Source organism: Polyodon spathula, chromosome 1 (assembly GCF_017654505.1).
Source record: "Polyodon spathula isolate WHYD16114869_AA chromosome 1, ASM1765450v1, whole genome shotgun sequence".
In the NCBI taxonomy this organism is placed as follows: Eukaryota; Metazoa; Chordata; class Actinopteri; order Acipenseriformes; family Polyodontidae; genus Polyodon; species Polyodon spathula.
In genome coordinates, this window is record NC_054534.1 from 65007362 (window position 1) to 65027679 (window position 20318).

General features: G+C 40.0%; 1 protein-coding gene across 1 annotated transcript; it reads left to right on the forward strand.

Moving 5' to 3' along the window:
* The first annotated feature begins 2892 nt into the window (after nt 1-2892).
* Nucleotides 2893-16941, forward strand: LOC121322666 (probable E3 ubiquitin-protein ligase HERC3). Its single transcript, XM_041262899.1, has 21 exons — nt 2893-3001; nt 4049-4178; nt 4309-4385; nt 5753-5974; nt 6421-6512; nt 6639-6769; nt 6920-7047; nt 7354-7430; nt 7836-7957; nt 8901-8960; nt 9206-9311; nt 9415-9607; nt 10926-11104; nt 11450-11521; nt 13687-13830; nt 13942-14120; nt 14574-14637; nt 14717-14775; nt 15309-15492; nt 15701-15800; nt 16224-16941. The coding sequence occupies exons 1-21, from the start codon at nt 2893-2895 to the stop codon at nt 16277-16279; spliced, it is 2484 nt and encodes an 827-aa protein (XP_041118833.1). The 3' UTR covers nt 16280-16941.
* Nucleotides 16942-20318: the final 3377 nt, after the last annotated feature.

Sequence of the window (20318 nt, forward strand, 5' to 3'; positions counted from 1 at the left end):
GGTACACCCGGTCCACGATTGACACAGGCTGGTGCAAGTTTCCAGACAATGCCGGAAGACACTGGAGTGGTGGCTCTGCCCCGACAATCTGAGCCTCGAAACTCCCCTCGGCTCACCTCACAGAAGGAAAATTGTCACTACGGATGCCTCCAGCCGAGGTCAGTGGAAGGGACTTTGGCAGCAAGCGCATATAGATGCCCAAGAACTGCAAGCAGTAGCCCTGACGCTATCTCATTTTCGCCAACAGTTAGCGCATAAACACAGGCTGGTCCGGACAGACAACACGACAGTGGTAGCCTACATAAACCACCAAGGCAGTCTGCACTCACCTGGCCTTCATCATGCGGCGCACAGACTCCTGTCTTGGATGCACAGAATAGGATCACGGAGGTTCACCTCCCTGGTGTGGACAAAAGAGCAGCAGACCTCCTGTCCAGAGGAGCTCCAGACAGCTTGGAGTGGAGACTGCACCCTCAGGTTGTGAAACAAATTTGGGAGAGGTTTCATACAGCACAAGTCGACCTCTTTGCCACAGCCGAGTCCACTCATTTCCCCCTATGGTTCTCTATGGAGAGAGAATGGCCAAGATGCCCCTGGTTTGCTCTCCTCTCCAACATGTTGTTGGGCCAACCGTGGCAACTCCCGCTTCGCAAGGACCTCCTGAGCCAAGCAGAGAGGTTATTATGGCACCCGAACCCAGCCCAGCTCCAACCCTGGGTTTGGCCATTGACGGAGCCATCTATCCAGATGAGGTTTGCCAGACACAGTGGTAGAGACACTACAGTCAACTAGGGCGACTAGCACTAGAGTCCAGTCTTCGTATAAATGGAAGGTTTTCCAAAACTGGTGCATTGCTGGGGGTTACGACCCTCTGACCTGCCCTATTGAGACAATTCTAACCTTATTACAACACCTGTTTGATGCGGGAAAATCTGCATCTACTCTGAAGGTCTTTTTGGCAGCAAGGCTCAACATGGTCCCTAAGTGGGATCTGGAGCTGGTGCTGGGGGTCCTTACGGGTCCCCCATTTGATCCCATGAACTCAGCAGAGCTGCACCCTATTTCCCTCAAAGTGGCGTTTTTATTAGCCATTACGTCTGCCAGAAAAGTAAGTGAACTTCATCCGCTGTCCATCGATGACACATGTATGGCTTTCACTGGGATTGACTCACGAGTAATATTAAGAAATAATCCAGCCTTTTTGCCAAAGGTGGTATCTTCATTCCATATTAACCAACCATTGGTTTTGGTAGCTTTCAGACCTTCCCCGCATGAGTCAGAGAAGGATCACAGATAGCACACGCTTTGTCTGGTCCGGGCGCTGTGCTGTTACCTGGATAGGACAGCATCCTGGAGTCCAATCAGCTGTTTGTCTGCTATGGATCCCGCTCTAGAGGTCAAGCCCTGTCGAAGCAACATCTAGCGCACTGGGTGGCAGATGCCATACGCTTGCCATATGAACAGACTGACTCCCCCTTGCCATTCTACCAGGGGTCAAGCAACTTCGTGGGCTCTCTTTCATGGCGCCTCCTAGGATGAGCTCTGCAATGCTGCTACATGGACAGGTAGTCAGACATTTGCACGTTTTTACCGCCTTGATGTTGCAAACCAAGCAAGCCCCTTCCTGGGCTCTAGGGTATTGCAGGTGGCATGCCCTTAGGCATCATGTGGGCTCTGAGGCTATCGCTGCGAGGCTGTACAGCTGACTTTCAATTTCAAAAATGGCGATATGCTACATTGAGGTCTTCCCTCTTCTGCAGGAGGTGGGAGGGACATCCCCTCACAGCAGGACCCTGATAGGGCAACTGTTGTTTATATATGCTCCGTGATTGACGGGTCAGACCAGCTCTTCCCATTCGGTAATGGTTGTCTTTCTTTTCAGGGAATCAGAGTTATGGTAATAACCTAGGTAACCTTTTTTTCCCTAATCCTGCAGGAGGGTAAAAGGCCAATACACGGCAAATGGAAGTGAACAAGATTTACTTCATATGCCACAAGGGTTTTGTTTTCTTTCACTATTAAGGCAGTGTAAAAAGACCGGTGAGGGGGTTACTTTAAATGTATTACATATGTAATTTATTAAATACAATCTCAGTTATTTAACTGAAGACTTTCAAATGGATCAACTGTTCTCTTTGTTCCTTTTAGAGAAAGGCATTCTATTAAAATGATTTTATTTCTAGGTGATTAAGGCTGGTTTGATGAAGGCATGTGATTGGGAGTTGATCTCTTTGTTATTGTATTTTTATTCAATGTCTTGTATACCATAACTAGAGACTTCAACATTTGATACTATGGCACTGCTGTCAGGTGTGTTCCCAGGTTACGTTCTAATAGTAATAGCAAGACACAAGAAAGAATAGCTGTCTCAGCTGCTTTGACGTGTTGAATCTCAAGCTGTGATGTGGTCATCGCTTGCATTTTCACTTTTTCTAACGTCATCCTATTTAAAACCCGAAACTAAAGGCATGGCTATCAGCTGGCTGATATTCCGGTAATCAAAATCATAAACATATTTTTGTTTTAATAGCCTACTGATACCAACCTATAAGTAACATAATAATAATAATATGCTAATCACGGTGCGATTTGAAAGTGCACTGCACTTTCAGTTGTCAAATGGGGACATGGGGACATGGGGACGGGTGGGGGGGGATAAATTTATCCCCCCCAGAAGGCGCAGGTCAAGAAATATATGGATCAATCCGTGTAGTCTGGTGTCAGGGTTGTGTTGTTTTCACTTGCCTGAAAAACAAAACATGACCATGGCAACAAATAAACAAACACCGGCGTTTCAAATACTATTCTTATTCAGCATTCTCCAGTAGAAGTTGAACCCGATTCACGCTGTGCGTCTCAGCTGCTAGTCAGTAAGAGATTGCTTCTATGATGATGTACACCCGGGGAGAAGCGGACTGGACTGATGTAGGGTTGACGTCTCAGACAGAGGATGACATTAAGCTGGAGGACAACTTTTTCCATCAGCCAGACTCGAAAAACAGTATTATTGAAATTGCGTGTGGAAGCGGCGTTACTACGTTTGTTAAAGAAAATGGGGATGGCGTGATGTGGACGAGTGAAAAAAAGCGGTGAGCAACAGAAAAGAAAATCAGTTATTTTGTAGTTTTTAAATATTTTATATTGATGTTGCTGTTGAATAAGTTTTGTATTTGTTTATATTACTATGAGCTTTAAGTGTCTGGGTTGTGCTGTATTTGTCTTTAGTTATTTTAGCAAAACAACAACAACAACAATAATAATAATAATAATAATAATAATAATAATAATAATAATAATAATAATAATAATAATAATAATATCGAGTTGATTATTTATTGCTAAATATGCTGGGATGATCTAATACATTTCAGGTTCAGTCTTTGCTGATACAGTTGGGCAAATATGTATCTACTGAAAGGTTGTTCGATTTTGTAAATAATTGTAAAGCTCCGTAGTGGAATATTACCAAAGCACAGTGTCGTACATTCCATAACTTATTTGTTTCTCTTCTGATGAAATTGATCACATAGTGAAAGTTCCATTTTCGATTCTGTTCTCTGACAACATAATCACAAGATTAGAGCAGACAATGTACACTCAGCACCCTCTCCTGGAACATCCAGGAAACAAAAACATGACACTGACTAGGGCCACATCCATTTTACAACTCTTTACCAATACTTACACAATGCACTTACCTGTGTATTTTTTAAACTATTCTTTGCCAGACATGTCATGATTGATTTCCACAATGCTTTACTACACGTTTTTCCAAACGTTTATAGTGGTACAGTGTGGCACAGTAAACGTTAAAGTAAGGCCACATACAACTGAATTTGAAATGTAAAAGTTGCTAATTTCACCTTCATTATTACATTTCCTGCTAATGTCAAATCTGTCTTTACAGAAAGTGCTTCCCATTCTCCTTCCTTCCGTTAACTTCCCTAGAACTGTCTGTGTGTTTGGTTTGCTGTGTCTTGTGGGTTTAAGTTCTGAAATTGAATGAATGAAGATTAAATTGTCACACCTTAAATTTGTGTTGGTGCAGAGCCATTGTTGCTGAAAAATGAAAAGATCCTCATTGTGGACTGCGGGGCAACTCATGTTGTTCTGGTTTCTGAAACAGGACAGATTTTTGAGAGGAATTACCGAGAACAAGCTGAAGCGGCACATCCCAGGTGAGCTGCCTGGGTTTCATGTTCTGCGAATGCAACATTTTTGTTCAGTAAGTTTTAGTATTGTATTTGTACACATTTACACTTGTTATTCTAAAACACATGAAGTGTATTATTTTGTATTTTGCCACAGGTTGCTGTCAAGTTTAAGTGACAGAAAAATCATTCAAATTGCTTGTGGAAACCATCATTCACTGGCTCTTTCTAGAGGTAAGAGAATCTACCAAAATGTGTATATATACGGTATAATTATACTATATAATATACTATATTATATATATTATTATTATATTATTATTATTATTATTATATATTTTTTAATAGGCACATTAATGTAAATTAATGGTAATCTAAACTAGTTAGATGTTTGGACCAGTAAAACTTCATCTTGAATTTTCTGATGTCTCGGTATTGCCATAAATGACAACGGTCGAGACAAAGTTAAGTTACGAACAGAAGAAAGATAAAGGAATTGGTCTTTCTATTCCTTAAGGATATTATCTTTGTGTATTGCTTAAACAGCTTTTTGGGTCTCCCAGTCCTAGGTTTGTCAATTACAGATGATGTTTCTCTGTACCTGTTGATTATGCTTCGGGTACCACACCTTGAAAATCGATTTCAATGTTTTTCCTTCTTTATGTAAGTCAAGGTTGTTGAAACAGTAGAAAACACCAGTGGAGGCTTTGAGTAAATTTGTGATGCTCATAATGCATCAATGCATCAGAGTAGAAAATACAACATGTCTCAGACTTTTGCACAGCAGTGTGTGTGTGTGTGTGTGTGTGTGTGTGTGTGCGCGTGTGCCTAAGATAACATACTTCCACAGACTGTGCTTTGTTTTTCAGTTTTTTTCTGGAAAATCAATCAATCAATCTTTATTTTATATAGCACATTTCATAGTGGACCACCATCACAAAGCACTTTACAAAATGCAGTAACAAGAAAATCCATAATACTTTAAATACAGAAAAATGCATAATACGTGAAATACAGTAAAGAAAAAAAGCATAATATATTAAATACAGTGGAAAATTCATAATACATGATAGTAACATAATACATGAAATAGTAGCAGCAACACAGCAGCTAATAGCAGATGGTGGGTCTTGAGTGTTGATTTAAAGCGAGTGACTGTGGGAGCTGCACGCACCAAAGCGGGGAGAGAGTTCCAAAGAGTCGGAGCTATGAAGCTAAACGAGCATTCACCAAGTGTGATGCACTTTTGCTTGGGCATAACAAGCAGGCCAGAGTCGGAGGACCTCAGCTTGCGGGCAGGGATATAGCGGGTCAGCAGGTTGAGGAGGTACTCTGGACCTGTGTGATGAAGGGCATTGTAGGTGAGCAGGAGAGTTTTGAAAATAATCCTGAACCTTACAGGTAGCCACTGCAGCTGGGCAAGACGGGGGGAGATGTGATCATGTTTGTTACATTTGGTAAGGATCCTGGCAGCGGCATTCTGGACTAGCTACAGTCAGTTTATAGTGTGTGCCAGGAGACCACCATCTAGAGAAAACCATTAAGATGAGTCACTTTAGTGCAGCACTGCTTCATGCTAACTCCAGGTTCATTCTTTTCAGACGGGCAGCTCTTTACCTGGGGACAGAATACAAATGGACAGCTTGGCCTGGGGAAAGGGGAGCCCAGTAAACCATCCCCCCAATCTCTGAAGTCTCTGTCAGGGATCCCGCTGGCTCAGATTGCTGCAGGGGGAGACCACAGCTTCGCTGTCTCACTGTCGGGGGCTGTGTATACCTGGGGGAGGAACCATGCAGGGCAACTGGGACTCGGAAACACCACAGGTAAAAGCGTTTCATTGTCAATGACATAAGCATATTGTTTTGTAATAGAAAGAGAACTTAATTACTTTTATATTTTACTTTTAAAATTTTGATAATCGTGGAGTCTAGCCAACATATAATAAATAAGGTAATGTTCATAAATGTGTGAATGCAATTGGTCAATTTATATTTTCTTTAGTTAGAATTTGTGCAGTACTTCATTATTCCTACTAATCTGCATGGTTCACAAATTAAAAGGTAATGATTGATGCCTTTCTGGAGAAAGCTCCTGAAGTTTGAGATGAGAAAATCAAGCACAAATGAGACAGGGTTGTTGCTCTAAATTCAAATTCTCATTGTTTGTTTCCACCGTCTTTCACAAGATTCACTCTGAAACTCAAATGCATCGCAGAAACTGTGCAGCCCTGTTAGAGTGAATGTTTGCCATGATTTCCCTTCTACTGCAGAAAGATTTAGTCCAACCCTCGTAAAGTCTTTACAGCTCAAGAAGACTGTGTTTATTTCTTGTGGAGAGGAACATACAGCCATTCTTACTAAGGTTGGTGTGAAATGTTATTCATTTTTACTTACAGCACCTGCATTCTACAGAAGCATGACAAATCTGACCCACTAAGAAACAAATTGCTCCTATTTGTTTATTTCTGCTATTTTTTTTTTTTCCAAGGATGGGATAGTGTACACATTTGGTGCAGGAAGTTTCGGGCAACTCGGACACAACTCAACAAGAGATGAAGTCCGACCTCGACTAGTTGCTGAGCTGTGGGGGGAGAAAGTTTCTCAGATAGCCTGTGGAGGGTAACTTAATGGTGTTGAATATTCCCAGTAATTATTACAGTGATTGACCCGAGTCATCCCAAAATATTTGTATTGTTCTGTTTTATTGCCATAGGTTGTCCTGTTTGTGCTTAGCTGTCTATTGTATTTTTTTTTTCTTTTTGATTCTAGGCACCACACTGTTGCTTACATTTCCTCTACCAATAAGGTCTACTCGTTCGGGTGTGGAGAGCAAGGGCAGCTGGGAACTGGACAGAATATTAATCAAGAGGTTCCGGTTCCTCTAACACTATCAGCAGGTATTGCTGTTTGAGTGAGAATTAGTTCTTGTGTGTCTTTTTGTCATGTTTTCTATTAACAAAATTAACTAGAAGAAAACACATTGTTTTTATGACTCCTAAAAAAAAATAAAAATAAAAACGAGCACAGTAGTAACACCTTACACCAGTGGCCAGTTGTGAATATCAAAGGGGAGAGAGATCCAACCCACTCAGCCACCACCACTTCCTAATCCACAATACACAGTCATTTATATATATATATTTTCTAGAGATATTACATATTAATATTTTAATTATTTTGCATTCTGCCTTGTTTCTGTATAGCTAATGAAAACACCCTCACTGTTGACAAAATTGTTGCTGGAGGAAACCAGACATTTGTGTTATGCTCTCAAATTGAGGTAAACTCACTCTCTCATCCAAATAGCAACACCTGCTGATAGTGTAAGAGCGAGTGGAACGTCTTGTCTGTTTTATGGATGGCTACCAATGTGTACAAATAAGTATCTGACACAGGGGGCAATACCCAAACTCTGTAATCTATTTGTCTAGCATAAAAAAAAGCTATTTCCCCCATAACTATAAAACACTTAATAGTGATACATTTAGAAATACTAAAAAAAACTTGAGAAAGCTGAGAAAGCCAAACGTTTGTTTTAGAATTTACTACGTTGGAATTTAGTAAAACTGGGGCTTGCATTTAACAACTGAAGCCCATTTATGTTAGTGAAACCATTTGCAAATATATTACATTAGAATGTTGTCAAATGTTAAAACTATAACTTTCAAATATGTTTTGTTTGTAGAAGCTTGAGCCTTCAGCAAACATGTTCCCCTCAAGCACTGGTAAAGGGATTTTCAGTATCAATGATAATTTGCTGGACAAATGGATCTCAGAATGTGAGTCAAAATGGAAGAACACAAATAAGTAAGTAAATAGACCAGTGTTTCCCAAACCCGTTTCCCAACCCGGCACACCATGTCTGCTGGTTTTCATTCCAACGCAGCGCTCAATTGCTTAATCAAACTTTTCATTGAACTAATAAAGTGATTAACTGGGCATTTTCCCATTATTTTCAGGCTCTTCGTTTTTTGATACAGTCAATTAAGCAATTGAGCGCTGCGTTGGAACGAAACCCAACAGACACAGTGTGTCGGGTTGGGAAACACTGAAATAGACCACTGTTTTCCTCACATTACTTTATTTTCTGTAGCTTTTTCTGCCCCATAGTTTAGAGTGATTTCCAGTGGTATTTATGACCTTCGTGAGGAATATGAATGCTACCACTAATATGATCACGTAGGTAGAAAGGAATCACACAAAAAGGGAAGGGTTTTAGAACTATTTTTCAAGCGCACAATTAGGCAAAACAATAAAAAATCTAAATTCAGCATCACTCTTTGACATTAGGCTTTGACATGGAAGACACAGCTCTTCCCTCTCTGTCACTCCCCTAGATAGAGTCCTGTAACTAACATCTCTAATTGACTTCAAACACACAACTTGTTCCAACAGCCTACCACCAATGTCAAGTGATCCAACATCTCCCTAAATATCAATCAACTGCAATTCATACCAGTTATTTTCAATTGTATTTCATCATTTCACATGCATATTCAGAACTGTTTCAGAAATGAAGAAGAGGGAAAGGTTGGCCCTAAATTGGCAAGGCATTATTGTGCCTTGTCACAGCACACACACACAGTTTAAACAGATGTTTATTAGTAGGGGAGCAGTGGGTGCTGTGTGCTACTCTTTGTAAACCAGGCCTTGCAATTCAAAGGACTATGCTAACCCATAATGTAACAGGGGCCACTCACAGTTTCTGACAAATCATTACATTTCCTTCCTGTTTTTAAATTTTTCTTAGAAAAATTGCATGGGTTTTCTCATCTCCTTCTTGTCTTAATGGGAGTTTTCTGGAACAAAGGTAAGATAAACTATGAAGCAATGTAGTAGTTATGAAGCAATTGTTGATGGAGTTGATAGCTAAATGCATTCATGCTTTTCAATTATTTTATACAATCCTCTGTCCTCCCAGAAGGTAATGTTTCAAAAACTAGTGCTACTGTTTTAACTAACAAATTTACTTTTGCTCTCACAAGTTGTTAACTGGTCTCAGTACTGTTTAGAAGCATTAACTATGCAATTATGTTTTTTTATTATTTATTTTAGTAACGATAAACACTTTAAAACAACCACTGAGACTGCAGGCATGGACTTATCCCTTGTGCGTCTTGCTTTTGAAAAGTTAGCAAAGAATACGAAAGTGTTAATGCAGGTATGTTGTTATTTATTTTCAAACTAATGTCCCATCTATGCATTGTCACCTCTCACCTCTTTTACCTGTGTTTATATTCTAAACTTCTCCTTTGTGCTTCCAGGTTGAATCTGTGGTTCTGAACAAGCTGCTGCCTTCTCTAACTGGGGCTCCAGCTGGAGTGGAAGCCTTGAGGGTTTACCTGATTATACCTGAACTCTTCAGAGCCCTCAAAACACCACAGAGTATCAAGGAGGTAGCATCTTCTCTAGCTGAAGCCATTCTCAGACTACGGCCAAGCAGCATACAAATCCTTGGTAAGAATGGTAATGTTACTGTTTTGTAGGGCTGCAACGAAGGGTACATTTTGACCAAAGGTTCGGAACACATTACCGAAGGAAGGTTTGAACCTTCGATGGTACTAACTAATTTGCATAATTTGCTGGTGACGTTCATCATAGCTACTAGTTTATATTTGATTGAAAATCCTATTATTTTACAGGTAAGCCATATAAATTGATTTATGTAGTTTAAAAATACATTATATAGAACAATAATCATGTTTTTATAATTTAAATAAAAATAAAAATACATGTTGTTTATTTACATGTAATTGATGCTGCTGCGAGTAAGCTTGCATTGAAGCAGCACTAACTGCCTCGGACTTGGGCAAAACAAAGTTAATTTAACAGTCACTGTTCCAAGCAGGTTACCAGCCAGTCATATTTCACTACTATTACAACTACTACTACTACTATGAATTTATGCTTGTCAAGGATGTGCCTCCATGATACAGCAACAGTCACTCGCACAGTTTGCAGTCAACTTTTTTTTTTTGTCGTCTGAGCATTTAGCAAAAAAAATCCCAAACAGCAGAGGGGTTTTGAGACATTTCTATCAATACAGTTTAAACTATACAGCTCTTTGCTGTCGAGATGGAGAATGAAGAAATTTGTCTCTGGTTAACACCAGCTGCTATAACGATTCGGTAGCAGATTTTAATACAACAACCTTTGTTTAAGTAATATGCATTATGCAAATAAAAAGATCTGATTTTGCATGTGAGTGACATTTAATGTGTGATTTATAGTATTCACACACTGTCAAACGATTTCCGTTAACAGAAAGAAAAAAAAAAAACAGTGCGTGAATGGCGTTTCACGCACTGTCTTTTTCAAATCTTCAAATTCCTGGCTAGTGAACGAACCTTCGAACCTTCTAAAACAGCCCTACTGTTTTGTGTTTATTATATTAGAGAGCCCTTTGTAATAGTAGTTTGCTGCATTTGACTTAGACAGTTTATCTTGGGGCTTGATATATTCACACCACAATTATGAGCCTCACTATTTTAACTGGGATGAAACTTGGTGTTAATATTTTATTATAAGTTGGGAGTAACAGATATATGGAGGTGTTTCTCCGTCTGTTCATCTGCCTATTTGTGTCACACTTACATTATATTTTGAGAATACTTTGTTCTAACACCTAATTTGCTTACATAATGACATCTGTGTCTTAAATGCCATACAATATTCTCATTGCCATTTTTATTCTGTACTGTTCTGTGGATATACATCAAGGGATGTACTGTATGTTACTGACATATTTGTTTCTTTTCCTGTTTCTTAAATTTAGATGGAAGAAACATGAATGGAAAGATACATATCAGAGATACTTTATGCTTTTCCTACCATGCTGTGTTATATCCGATTCAAACTTGTTTTAGAGTCCTTGTGGTCAAAGCTACCCATTGCAATCTTCAGGTTGGTTGTGACGATATACCATTTTGTATCCAACCGGTACCTTCACAGGGCTAGAAAAGGTTCCCTTGCAAACGTGGATCAGCTGCATAACTCTTTGCGTGTCCTGCAAATACTATACAAGGTAATGTAGTAGTTCAAAAGACATAGTTCTTGAGAAATATTATTCATAACAATCTGCATTAACCCTATCCTCCTTCACACACACACACACAGACATGCTCACACACAAAACTTTACTTAAACTGCCATTCTCATGCCCATAATGATAATGCTTAACAAAGTTGTGTCTAAGTTACAGTCTGAGGTCAAGTTTTCTTAATTTTGGCTGACATTTTGGTTAAGACTGTTTTAGTCGGTGTGGTTAGATTATACTTTTATTATGTTATTTGTCTACAGGTGAACTCTAATGCTGGTAACAGGATTCAGGAGAATAAGTTCTACATAGCTGAAATTGGACTTTTTCAGTCAGTAAGTTTGTTTTTTCTTTTAACTTTTGTATTTAATTTGTTTCTACTTCAGAAATCCACTCTTATTAGTTATTGCATGGGAACTATAAACACTTTAAAACAAGTAGATAAAATGTATTTTTATTAAGAGGTAGTGGAACTACTGAGACTCTTCCATTATAAAAGTTGATATGAGTAGTAAAGATTAGTGGACATATAGTGAAAGCATGGGAAATTACAGGGCAAATTGTTATTATAGATTAGTAAGAAACATACCTGTAAGTCAATTTTTTTCATATAGATTCAAATTAATCCATCAGGCAAATCACCAAAAACCAAGGCACTCTTACACACTTATAGGTAAAATACCTTTATTAATGGGGCATATCCAAAAACGGAATATTAAAAATAACAACACAGAACCAGAATGTTCTAAAAAACAAAGAGGCTACCAACGCCTAGCAGCAGTCCTAGCCTTCATCAGGGTCAAGCATTGGTAATTGCTACAACTCTTTAAATAATGTACCTGTCATTTTTTTTTCATTGTTAAAATCCTGACAACTTTTTACACGTATAAGTTTTAAAGTGTGTTTCAAAGTTCTAGTGCACTGGGGTGCACGGGATCTCTCCTGTAAATCACTGCAGGAAGAGTGATTAAAAAAAAAAAAAACATTACAGTAAATGCTCTGGCTTTTCTGTTCCGTACCACATCATGGATCGTTCTTGCTTTGTTACCTGTTTGACAATGTGGGCAATAGTCCTTACACTGTCAGTGCACTAGAGTGGCCATTTTGAAAAGAGCTTTGAACAGACTTAAAGTTGTCAGGATGTTAACAGTGAAAACAAAAATTACAGGTACGTTATTTAAACGTGTGTAGCAACACGTGGGGATGTGTAACGCTGTATTTTTGCGGAACCCCGCCACCTACTCTTTAAGATCATAAGTGTGTTTATGTGTTTGTTATAATCTAACACAATTTGGTATAACTTTTATATCTCTGCAGGTTCAACAAAAGCATTAATTTAATTTGAAATTACTTTAAAAAAAAAAATCATTTATGGTACGTAGAACAAACATTTTATAGTTGCCATTTGAAGGGGGCATTCTGTTTTCAGAATCCATAGTCCAGTGTGGCTAAATGGATTTGTTTTCCTTTTGAATTTAGTGATTAATTACCCATCAAAAAGATTAACTGATTACATCTTGATAGAGCTCAATCTTTCATTGTTTTTTAGGAAATGATTCAAAACACTTGCAATAGCTTAAGAACACTCTTGCTAATAATAATAATTAATTGCTAATAATTTAAATGCATGTCACCAATAATAGATATTGTATATGTTTTAGATGTTATTGTACATATCTAATAAACACATATCAGAAAGGTACTTTCAGCCATGAAGGCTTTAATGTTTGTTATTGGGACCACATGCCGATGCGTTTCAGAAGGCAATGCCATGGGGATTCTTTCATTTTTGTTGAAAAATCTCTTGGGTTATAACAAGTTAAATAAACCACTCATTGTTTTCTTTGACATGCCCATTTTTTGAAAAAGATTAAACAGAAATGTGTCTTTTTTTTCAGATTCTCCTACTTTCATTGACCGTATACCCTTGCATCTTTGATTTCGATGCAAAGTGCTTTCTACTCAGGTTTGATTGTTTAACAACACTATTTGTAGGTTGTTTTTGAGTTTACAATGTTTTTTAAAATTTAGGTTTGTAAAGTTGTGTGCTACTTTCAGCTGTTCGTGTTTTGTTTGTGACAGACCGCTGCCCAGACCCATCCTTTTGGAGAATATAATCTGCTTGCCAACCGAAGAAATCTCTTACGTGATACCTTGCAGTACTTAAGAGACAACCACTGCTGTCCATTGAAGGTGATTCTACATTAAAACACTAAAATATATTTCCACAGCTTGATCTGCAATGAGGTAAAGAAAGTATGTACTCAGCTACTGTAGTTATTACAAAATATATAGTGGCAAACAGGACTCGGAAGCTCCGTAAGCAAACAAATGGTTTTCACTATTCTCGCTAGCCTGACTAGCCAATACCTCTGTGACCATTAAGGATGAAGCATTTGGCACCTTCTGGTTTGAATAGACCAGTGGGTAGCTCTATTGTAGTTCTGGTCAACTGCTTGGTGCATTTGTACTCATTATTGATTTTTTGTATTTATTTAAGGTGACATTTGTAGATGAAAACAGTGTTGATCATGGAGGACTATCTCAGGAGTTCTTCTCTGTCATCACCAGGGAGATGCATACATTGGAACCTGGAATATTTAAACTCTATGAAGACTGCAGACTAGTGTGGTTTATTCCAATGGTATTTGCAGTATAGTTTGATTTCGGGGGGGGGGGGGGGGGGGGGGGGGGGGGGGGTTAGCAGTAGGGGGGGGGGTGGGGGGGGGGGGGGGGTATTTTGTAATTAAATTTTTCTGCAAAAAACAGAAACAGAAACAGTGACATGTTCTTTCTGATTGGAGTCCTTTGTGGAATGGCCTTGTACAATCGCTGTGTAGCAGAATTCCACTTCCCTCTGGCCTTGTTCAAGAAGCTGCTGAAAGAAAAGCCCACACTGGAAGACCTGAGGGAGTTGTCTCCTACAGAAGCCAGGTAAGTGATGCACTAACTTCAAGTGGTTGTCGCTAACAAAATACTTCCATTTGTGACATAGATCTCAAATGTGCAGTTTTGGAAGAAACAGTCATGTATTTTCACCTTCAAACATAATTTCTGGTACTACACTTAGTTAGTTAGTCTTTGTTTGCAAACCTTGCTTTCAGATTGTGTTGCACTTCTAAGTTGAGACTTTAACCATGTGTAGTACATGCAGTAAAACTCCTGGTTCCTTTAAACATGCAAATTTGGGACCTAGATATCGACAAGATGTGTGACATTATTTTTTTTAGCTAAAACCCTATTAAGATTTAATGTTTCGAATGTTGCACCATGTTTGACAGTGACAATTGCATAAATATTTTTTCTGGGGGTTAAAATGTGGGTGAATGCTATATGGATGCAAAATCTGTTGACAGAGTCAATGTCCTTTTTTCTTTTCTTTTTAAGGAGCCTTCAAACTGTTCTTGATGAAGATGAAGATTCCGTAGACAGTTTATATTTGGACTTCACAGTAAGCATGTGCTCCCATTTAAAAAAAAAAAAAAAGTTGTTTCGTAACACAAGCATTTAATATTACCTTGTGGTTTCAGGTTCAAGGACGTGAACTTGTGCTGAATGGAAAAGACATACTTGTCACCAAATACAACAGGTATCACTTAAAATGTTTCTAAACATGAGTAAGGGAAAATAGATCATTCAGAATTAACACAGATCCATTGGCACTTGGACAATTTTTAAAGTGGGGTGCTGAAAGCCATTGAACAAAACTGTAACCCCTGTTAATTAAAGAAGCCATCCAAGCCAGCACCTGTAGTTACAGCGCTCTTGCGCAGATCACCTGCTTCACCTCACTGTGCTAAAGTGGCCACTGCTGGCCAGGTGCCTAGTAAGCTTAAGCTCCTGCAAGGATGGCCGTTGTTCTTCAGAGGCTGGTGGCTTGTCGACTTCTGCTGTCTAACAGAGCTGTTGTGGGGCAAAATGAGGAAACGTAAATAGTCATTCGAAATTGAGGAAAAAGTGGGGGTAAAACAATTGGACACTAAACATACAAACAAACAGAAACTTCAGCTTTTTGGGTTATACTGTATCAGGAAAAAAAACTTGCAGATTTTAAAAACCACATTAAATTAATTGCAATGCATCCATATTATTGTGATCACACTCCATATATTTTATTTGCAGATTTCAGTATGTTGAAGCATACGTGGATTTCGTGTTCAACAAATCGGTCAAGAAGCAATTTGATGGTTTTATGAAAGGTTTTAGAAAAGGATGCCCCAGTAAGATGTGGAAAATATTCCTGCCTGTTGAGCTTATGGCAATACTCAATGGAAACACCAAATACGAGTGGGAAGAACTAGAAAAGGTGAGCTTCCTGCAGCATTCGATGACCTGAAGTCATTTCTTTCTCGTAACATTGTTATATGAGTGATATATTCTAAAGTCTGTTCTTGTGGTACTGGTAACAGAAACACAACAGGCAGCAATATACACATGCAAAAGCAGCCTATAATATACAGTACAGACTATCTGTGCTTTATCAGACCTTAATATTTTCTGTTTTCTGAACACAGAATGTAAAATACAAAGGATATAAACCTACAGATGAGAACATCAGGAATTTCTGGAAGGTATTCCATGAACTTGATGAGGAGCAGAAGAAGCATTTCCTTGGTAAGTTTTTTTTCATGCGTCAACCACAACTGTCTGACCTGCGTATGAGACGTAACCCGAGGTCCTATTGTAAGTGACTCTGCAGCAGTCTGACTATAACTGTGATGCGTAGTTCACCCCCTAGGCTCTGTCATTCGCTTTAAATAATAATAATAATAATAATAACAACTGACAGAACTTCCTTTTTGAAGCTGGCAGAAATCAGACCTTTGGAGCTTCACAAAAGAATCACAAAAGGGCTGGTTTTATTTTTAATTCACAAATGTTGTACACTGAAGTTTACTGGATGCCACAATAAAGTTTCAAATGGTATTCATAGCCCACATTCTCTTAATAATCTTGTATTTTTACAGTAATTACCTGCCTAAAGAAGACATCATTTTGTGAGTCTCTCCTACTGAATTCAACATTTTGTCTTATCAGCCTTTTTGACAGCAAGTCAGGAAGAGGAGGGATGGCCAGTTTCAGCATCACCATAGCGAACAGAGAGAGAGAGGATCCAGACGAATACTACCCCGTTGCAAACACCTGTTATCGATTCTTGTACCTTCCCAATTACAGCAGTGTGGACATCTTGAAAGAAAAGTTCTTGCACGCAATCACTTTTTATGAAGGATTTGGTGACTATTAAAGCAATCCTTTTTTGTTATCCCTGCTACTAATGTTTGAAAATAACTTAGATTACTGGTTTGAAAATATTTAGATGGCCACTTTTGAGTTTACATTCTCGTTTCCAAATACTCCTTTTGAGACATAAAACTGATACTTATTTTTGAAATTGTATTTTTGTTTACTAATTACACGTCATTTTTGTACACAACCTGTTGCTTGTTACTTCCCAGAGCAGTCTCGTGCACCATGTGGAGCTGGTGGCTTCTGCCGCCCCTTCTAGAGATCAAGCAGCTTAAGTCAGTTGACTTGTACTGTCTTACAGGCTGCTAATAACTCTGGCTGGAGTTAAAATAAAAAATAGAAGTGTTTCGTTTACGAACGATATTGATATTTCCGAAATGTAACTGTTATTACTGTTTTTGGAGAAAAAATGTCTCTTGTTTGTGTGTTTTCTGTCCTGCACAGAAGACGAGCACAGCGGGCTCAGCAGGTCTGCATTAACTGATTAAAAATAAAACTTTGTTGTGTACGGGGTTGTTATTAATGGAAATTATATTATTGTGATTATTGTTTACTGTGAGAAAGTTTCTCTTTCTTGTGTGTGTATTTTTGGTTTACAATAAATAAATACAAAATAACACGGTTACAGCTGCTGTGCTCAGCAGCAGTGCGTTGATACACTTTAGGTAGATTGTTTCAGTCTGCCACAGTATATTTCTGCCGTCTTGGTGGCTGCTTACAGCACCGTTACGAAGGCTGTTTAGGCTAACAGCAGTCTTTCCTTAGTTGTTCCAACTGTGGGTTTGCCAGAAGCTATACAGTTCCTGTGCACTGCTTCTTGCGGTAACACAGGGCAAGGTCACCATCCCAACCCGGTGCAAGGTTCAATTTTCTGGACAGTTTTCAGTACTGTATATGTTTTGTACAGAGGTGCTGCTACTGAACAGTTTGAGACAGTACTGTACTAGATCATTACTGCACAGCGGTGCTTGAGTAGACAGATGCAACAGGTTTTCACTGCGTTGCTGTTGCATCATGCCAGTTCACTGTGACATATGCAAGGTCAGTCTCCCAGTAGAGGATAAGTATTTTCTAAGCGCACGCTGGAAAATCGCGTCTCTCAGCTCTGAAAATATGTCCATTCTTCTTGGGCAAGGCCCTTCCCCATGCCTGCTGAAGACGTGTCTGTGTCCTGTACAGATAGCTCAGTGCTAAGGCAGAGTAGGAAAACTGCCCGAGGCAAGAGCCCACGTAAGAAGAAGCTGGAGGAGCTGCACTTGCCGAATAAAAACCTGCTCCGTATCTCCAAACTGAACAGACAGGCTGAAGAGATGCTGCAGCGCTCTCACCATGCCCACAAAGGAACTGGTGCGTTTGTTTCCTAAGCCACCACCCCAGGAGCACAAACCAGCGGCAAACTGGCATCCAAGGCCCAAGCAGCCAATCACAGCCGGATGCTACTACAGCCAGAGGGGGTTTTTGTAACCGGCCTGTTGCTGTGTACCGTGGCAACTTTAACAAGTTCCGTCTCCAGCCGCAGAAGCAAAGACCTCAGGCTAAGCCACAAGCCCGGCAGCGGCCCTAGGGCCTTGCTGATACAAGCCTAGGGTTCCTTTGCAGGGAACCACCTGGAGTATTGGCGTCAGTGCACCACGGACATCTTGGTGTTTTCTACTGTACAGACAGGCTATTCTCTCCAATTCAAGCACAGTCCCTCTCCCTTTTGGGGCTCTGTTCTGCTACAAAAGCGAGCTATTTGCACGGTACAATCCCTCCACTTGATGGAAGGGTTCTACTCCAGGTAATTTCTGTATCTGAGTCAACGGATGTTCAAAATGTTGACCATCCGACAGCTGTTGCATTAAATCAGGCCAGGCGACTGGTTCACCATGTTGGACTTGAAGGACGCATATTTCCACATTCCCATAAAGCCAGGCCACAGGCGATACCTGCTGTTCGCTTTCCAAGTTCCGTGTACTGCCATTTGGCCGCTCTCTAGCTCCCTGTGTCTTCTCAAAGTGCATGGAAGCTATCCTGGCCCCATTGAGATTCAGAGGCATCAGAGTGCTCAATTACGTGGACGACTGGCTCATTTGTGTCCAGTCTCCAGCACAGGCAGAGGCCCATGCGCAACTCGACACTGGCCATCTTCATCGGTTGGGCCTGACAGTGAATCGTGCAAAGAGCCACCTCACACCTGTGCAGATAGCCTCCTACCTAGGATTGCAATTCCTGTTTGAAGCTTTCTCAGCTCAATAAAGCACTTACAGTAGTGATGTTCCAGAGACTTCTGGGCTTGATGGCAACAGCTTCCCAGACCCTTCCTTTGGGTTTCCTGCGCATGCGCCCTCTCCAAGCTTGGTTCAACAACATGGTTTTTCAGCCTGTGTTGAACCCAGGCTGCCTAGTGACAATGTCTCACCACTGTTTAAAGGCGCTCTCTTGGTGAACACAGCCTGCACATCTACGTCTAGGCGTAAAACTGGGCACCGTCGCCAGAAGAGAGGTCATCACCACGGACGTGTCCACCCATGGCTGAGGCACTGTGTGGAAAGGCAGGGGTGCACAGGGGTTATGGGTCGCCACATAAATCTTTTGGAGCTGCAGGCAGTTTCTGACCCTGCAGAATTTTTTACAGGAGGTTCAAGGGAGACATGTGCTGGTCCGGACAGACAACACTGCCATGGTGGCTTATATAAACCACCAGGGTGGCCTCAGGTCTCCCAGTCACCATCGAGTGGCCTGCAAGCTGTTGCTCTGGGCACACAAACACCTCCTCTCAATGGGGACAGTACACCTGCCCAGGGCGGTAAACTGGGCGGCGGACCTCCTTTCCAGGAGAGTTCCCAGCACCTCAGAGTGACGGCTTCACCAACGGTATACAACATTTGAAATGTGCACACATTTAACAGGGTGAAGGGGGGGTAACAGTTTATAATGTAATATACAGTACTCAAAAAGAGTCAAGAATAAACAGCTGGGGTTGGTGTCAGACATTATACCAGCAACAAGGAGAAAAACAATACGCATAGCCACCATACTGTCAGCTTTGCAAGGAACTGTGTCTTACCATGGTCTGTACTTTAATTTCTTTGGCATGTAAATTAAGAACTGGTTTGCAGAAATCCTAATGAATTTAAACAGCGGAAATCTAAAGCAGTTTTTATGAACTCTATGGACTTCAAGTAGTTGCCCTGCCTTAACCTTTGCAACAGCATATGCATTGGAAAATAAGTACATAGATACAGAGCTTAACGTGGTGCGATTCTAGATGCAGACTGAAGGGCATATATATGAAAAATATTTTAAAAATTGGCTTTATTTGGACATCCAGAAAAGGTTTAAATGCTTACAAAAAACACAGGTTTGCATATATTTCTTTTTTTTCTTTTCTCTTTATTATTTAATGCTCTCGCTCCTCCTGTACCTGCCTTTTTCCCCTCCCTCTCCCATACACATTTCTACTTCCTTTCCTACTTACTACTTTGAATATTGGAAAGTGTGATTCAGACAATTGACTTTATTGCAGTGAAGTGTGGCGTCTAATTGCAGACCAAGACAACACAAAATGGAACAAACACCCCATAGAAACCATGCATGCAAAGTTCTGTAAAACATACTCAAATTACAAAGAAAAACACCAAATAATACAGGGCTGTATTAGGCCATTACCCACTGATTATTAACAACCAAAAAAGAGCATTAAAATACTGGGTTCATCTAAAAACACAGTGGCCCAAACTCCTACCATCATAAAGCCCTGAAAAGCCAAGAGCTTAGCCCAGAAAAGAGTCCCCTCAGCCAACTGGTCCTGAAGCTCACTGCACTGAGCCACACTGACATCAGTCAGCTTCAAGACAGCACTGCTAAAACAATAACAATTAAAATCCACCAAATTGTAAAACA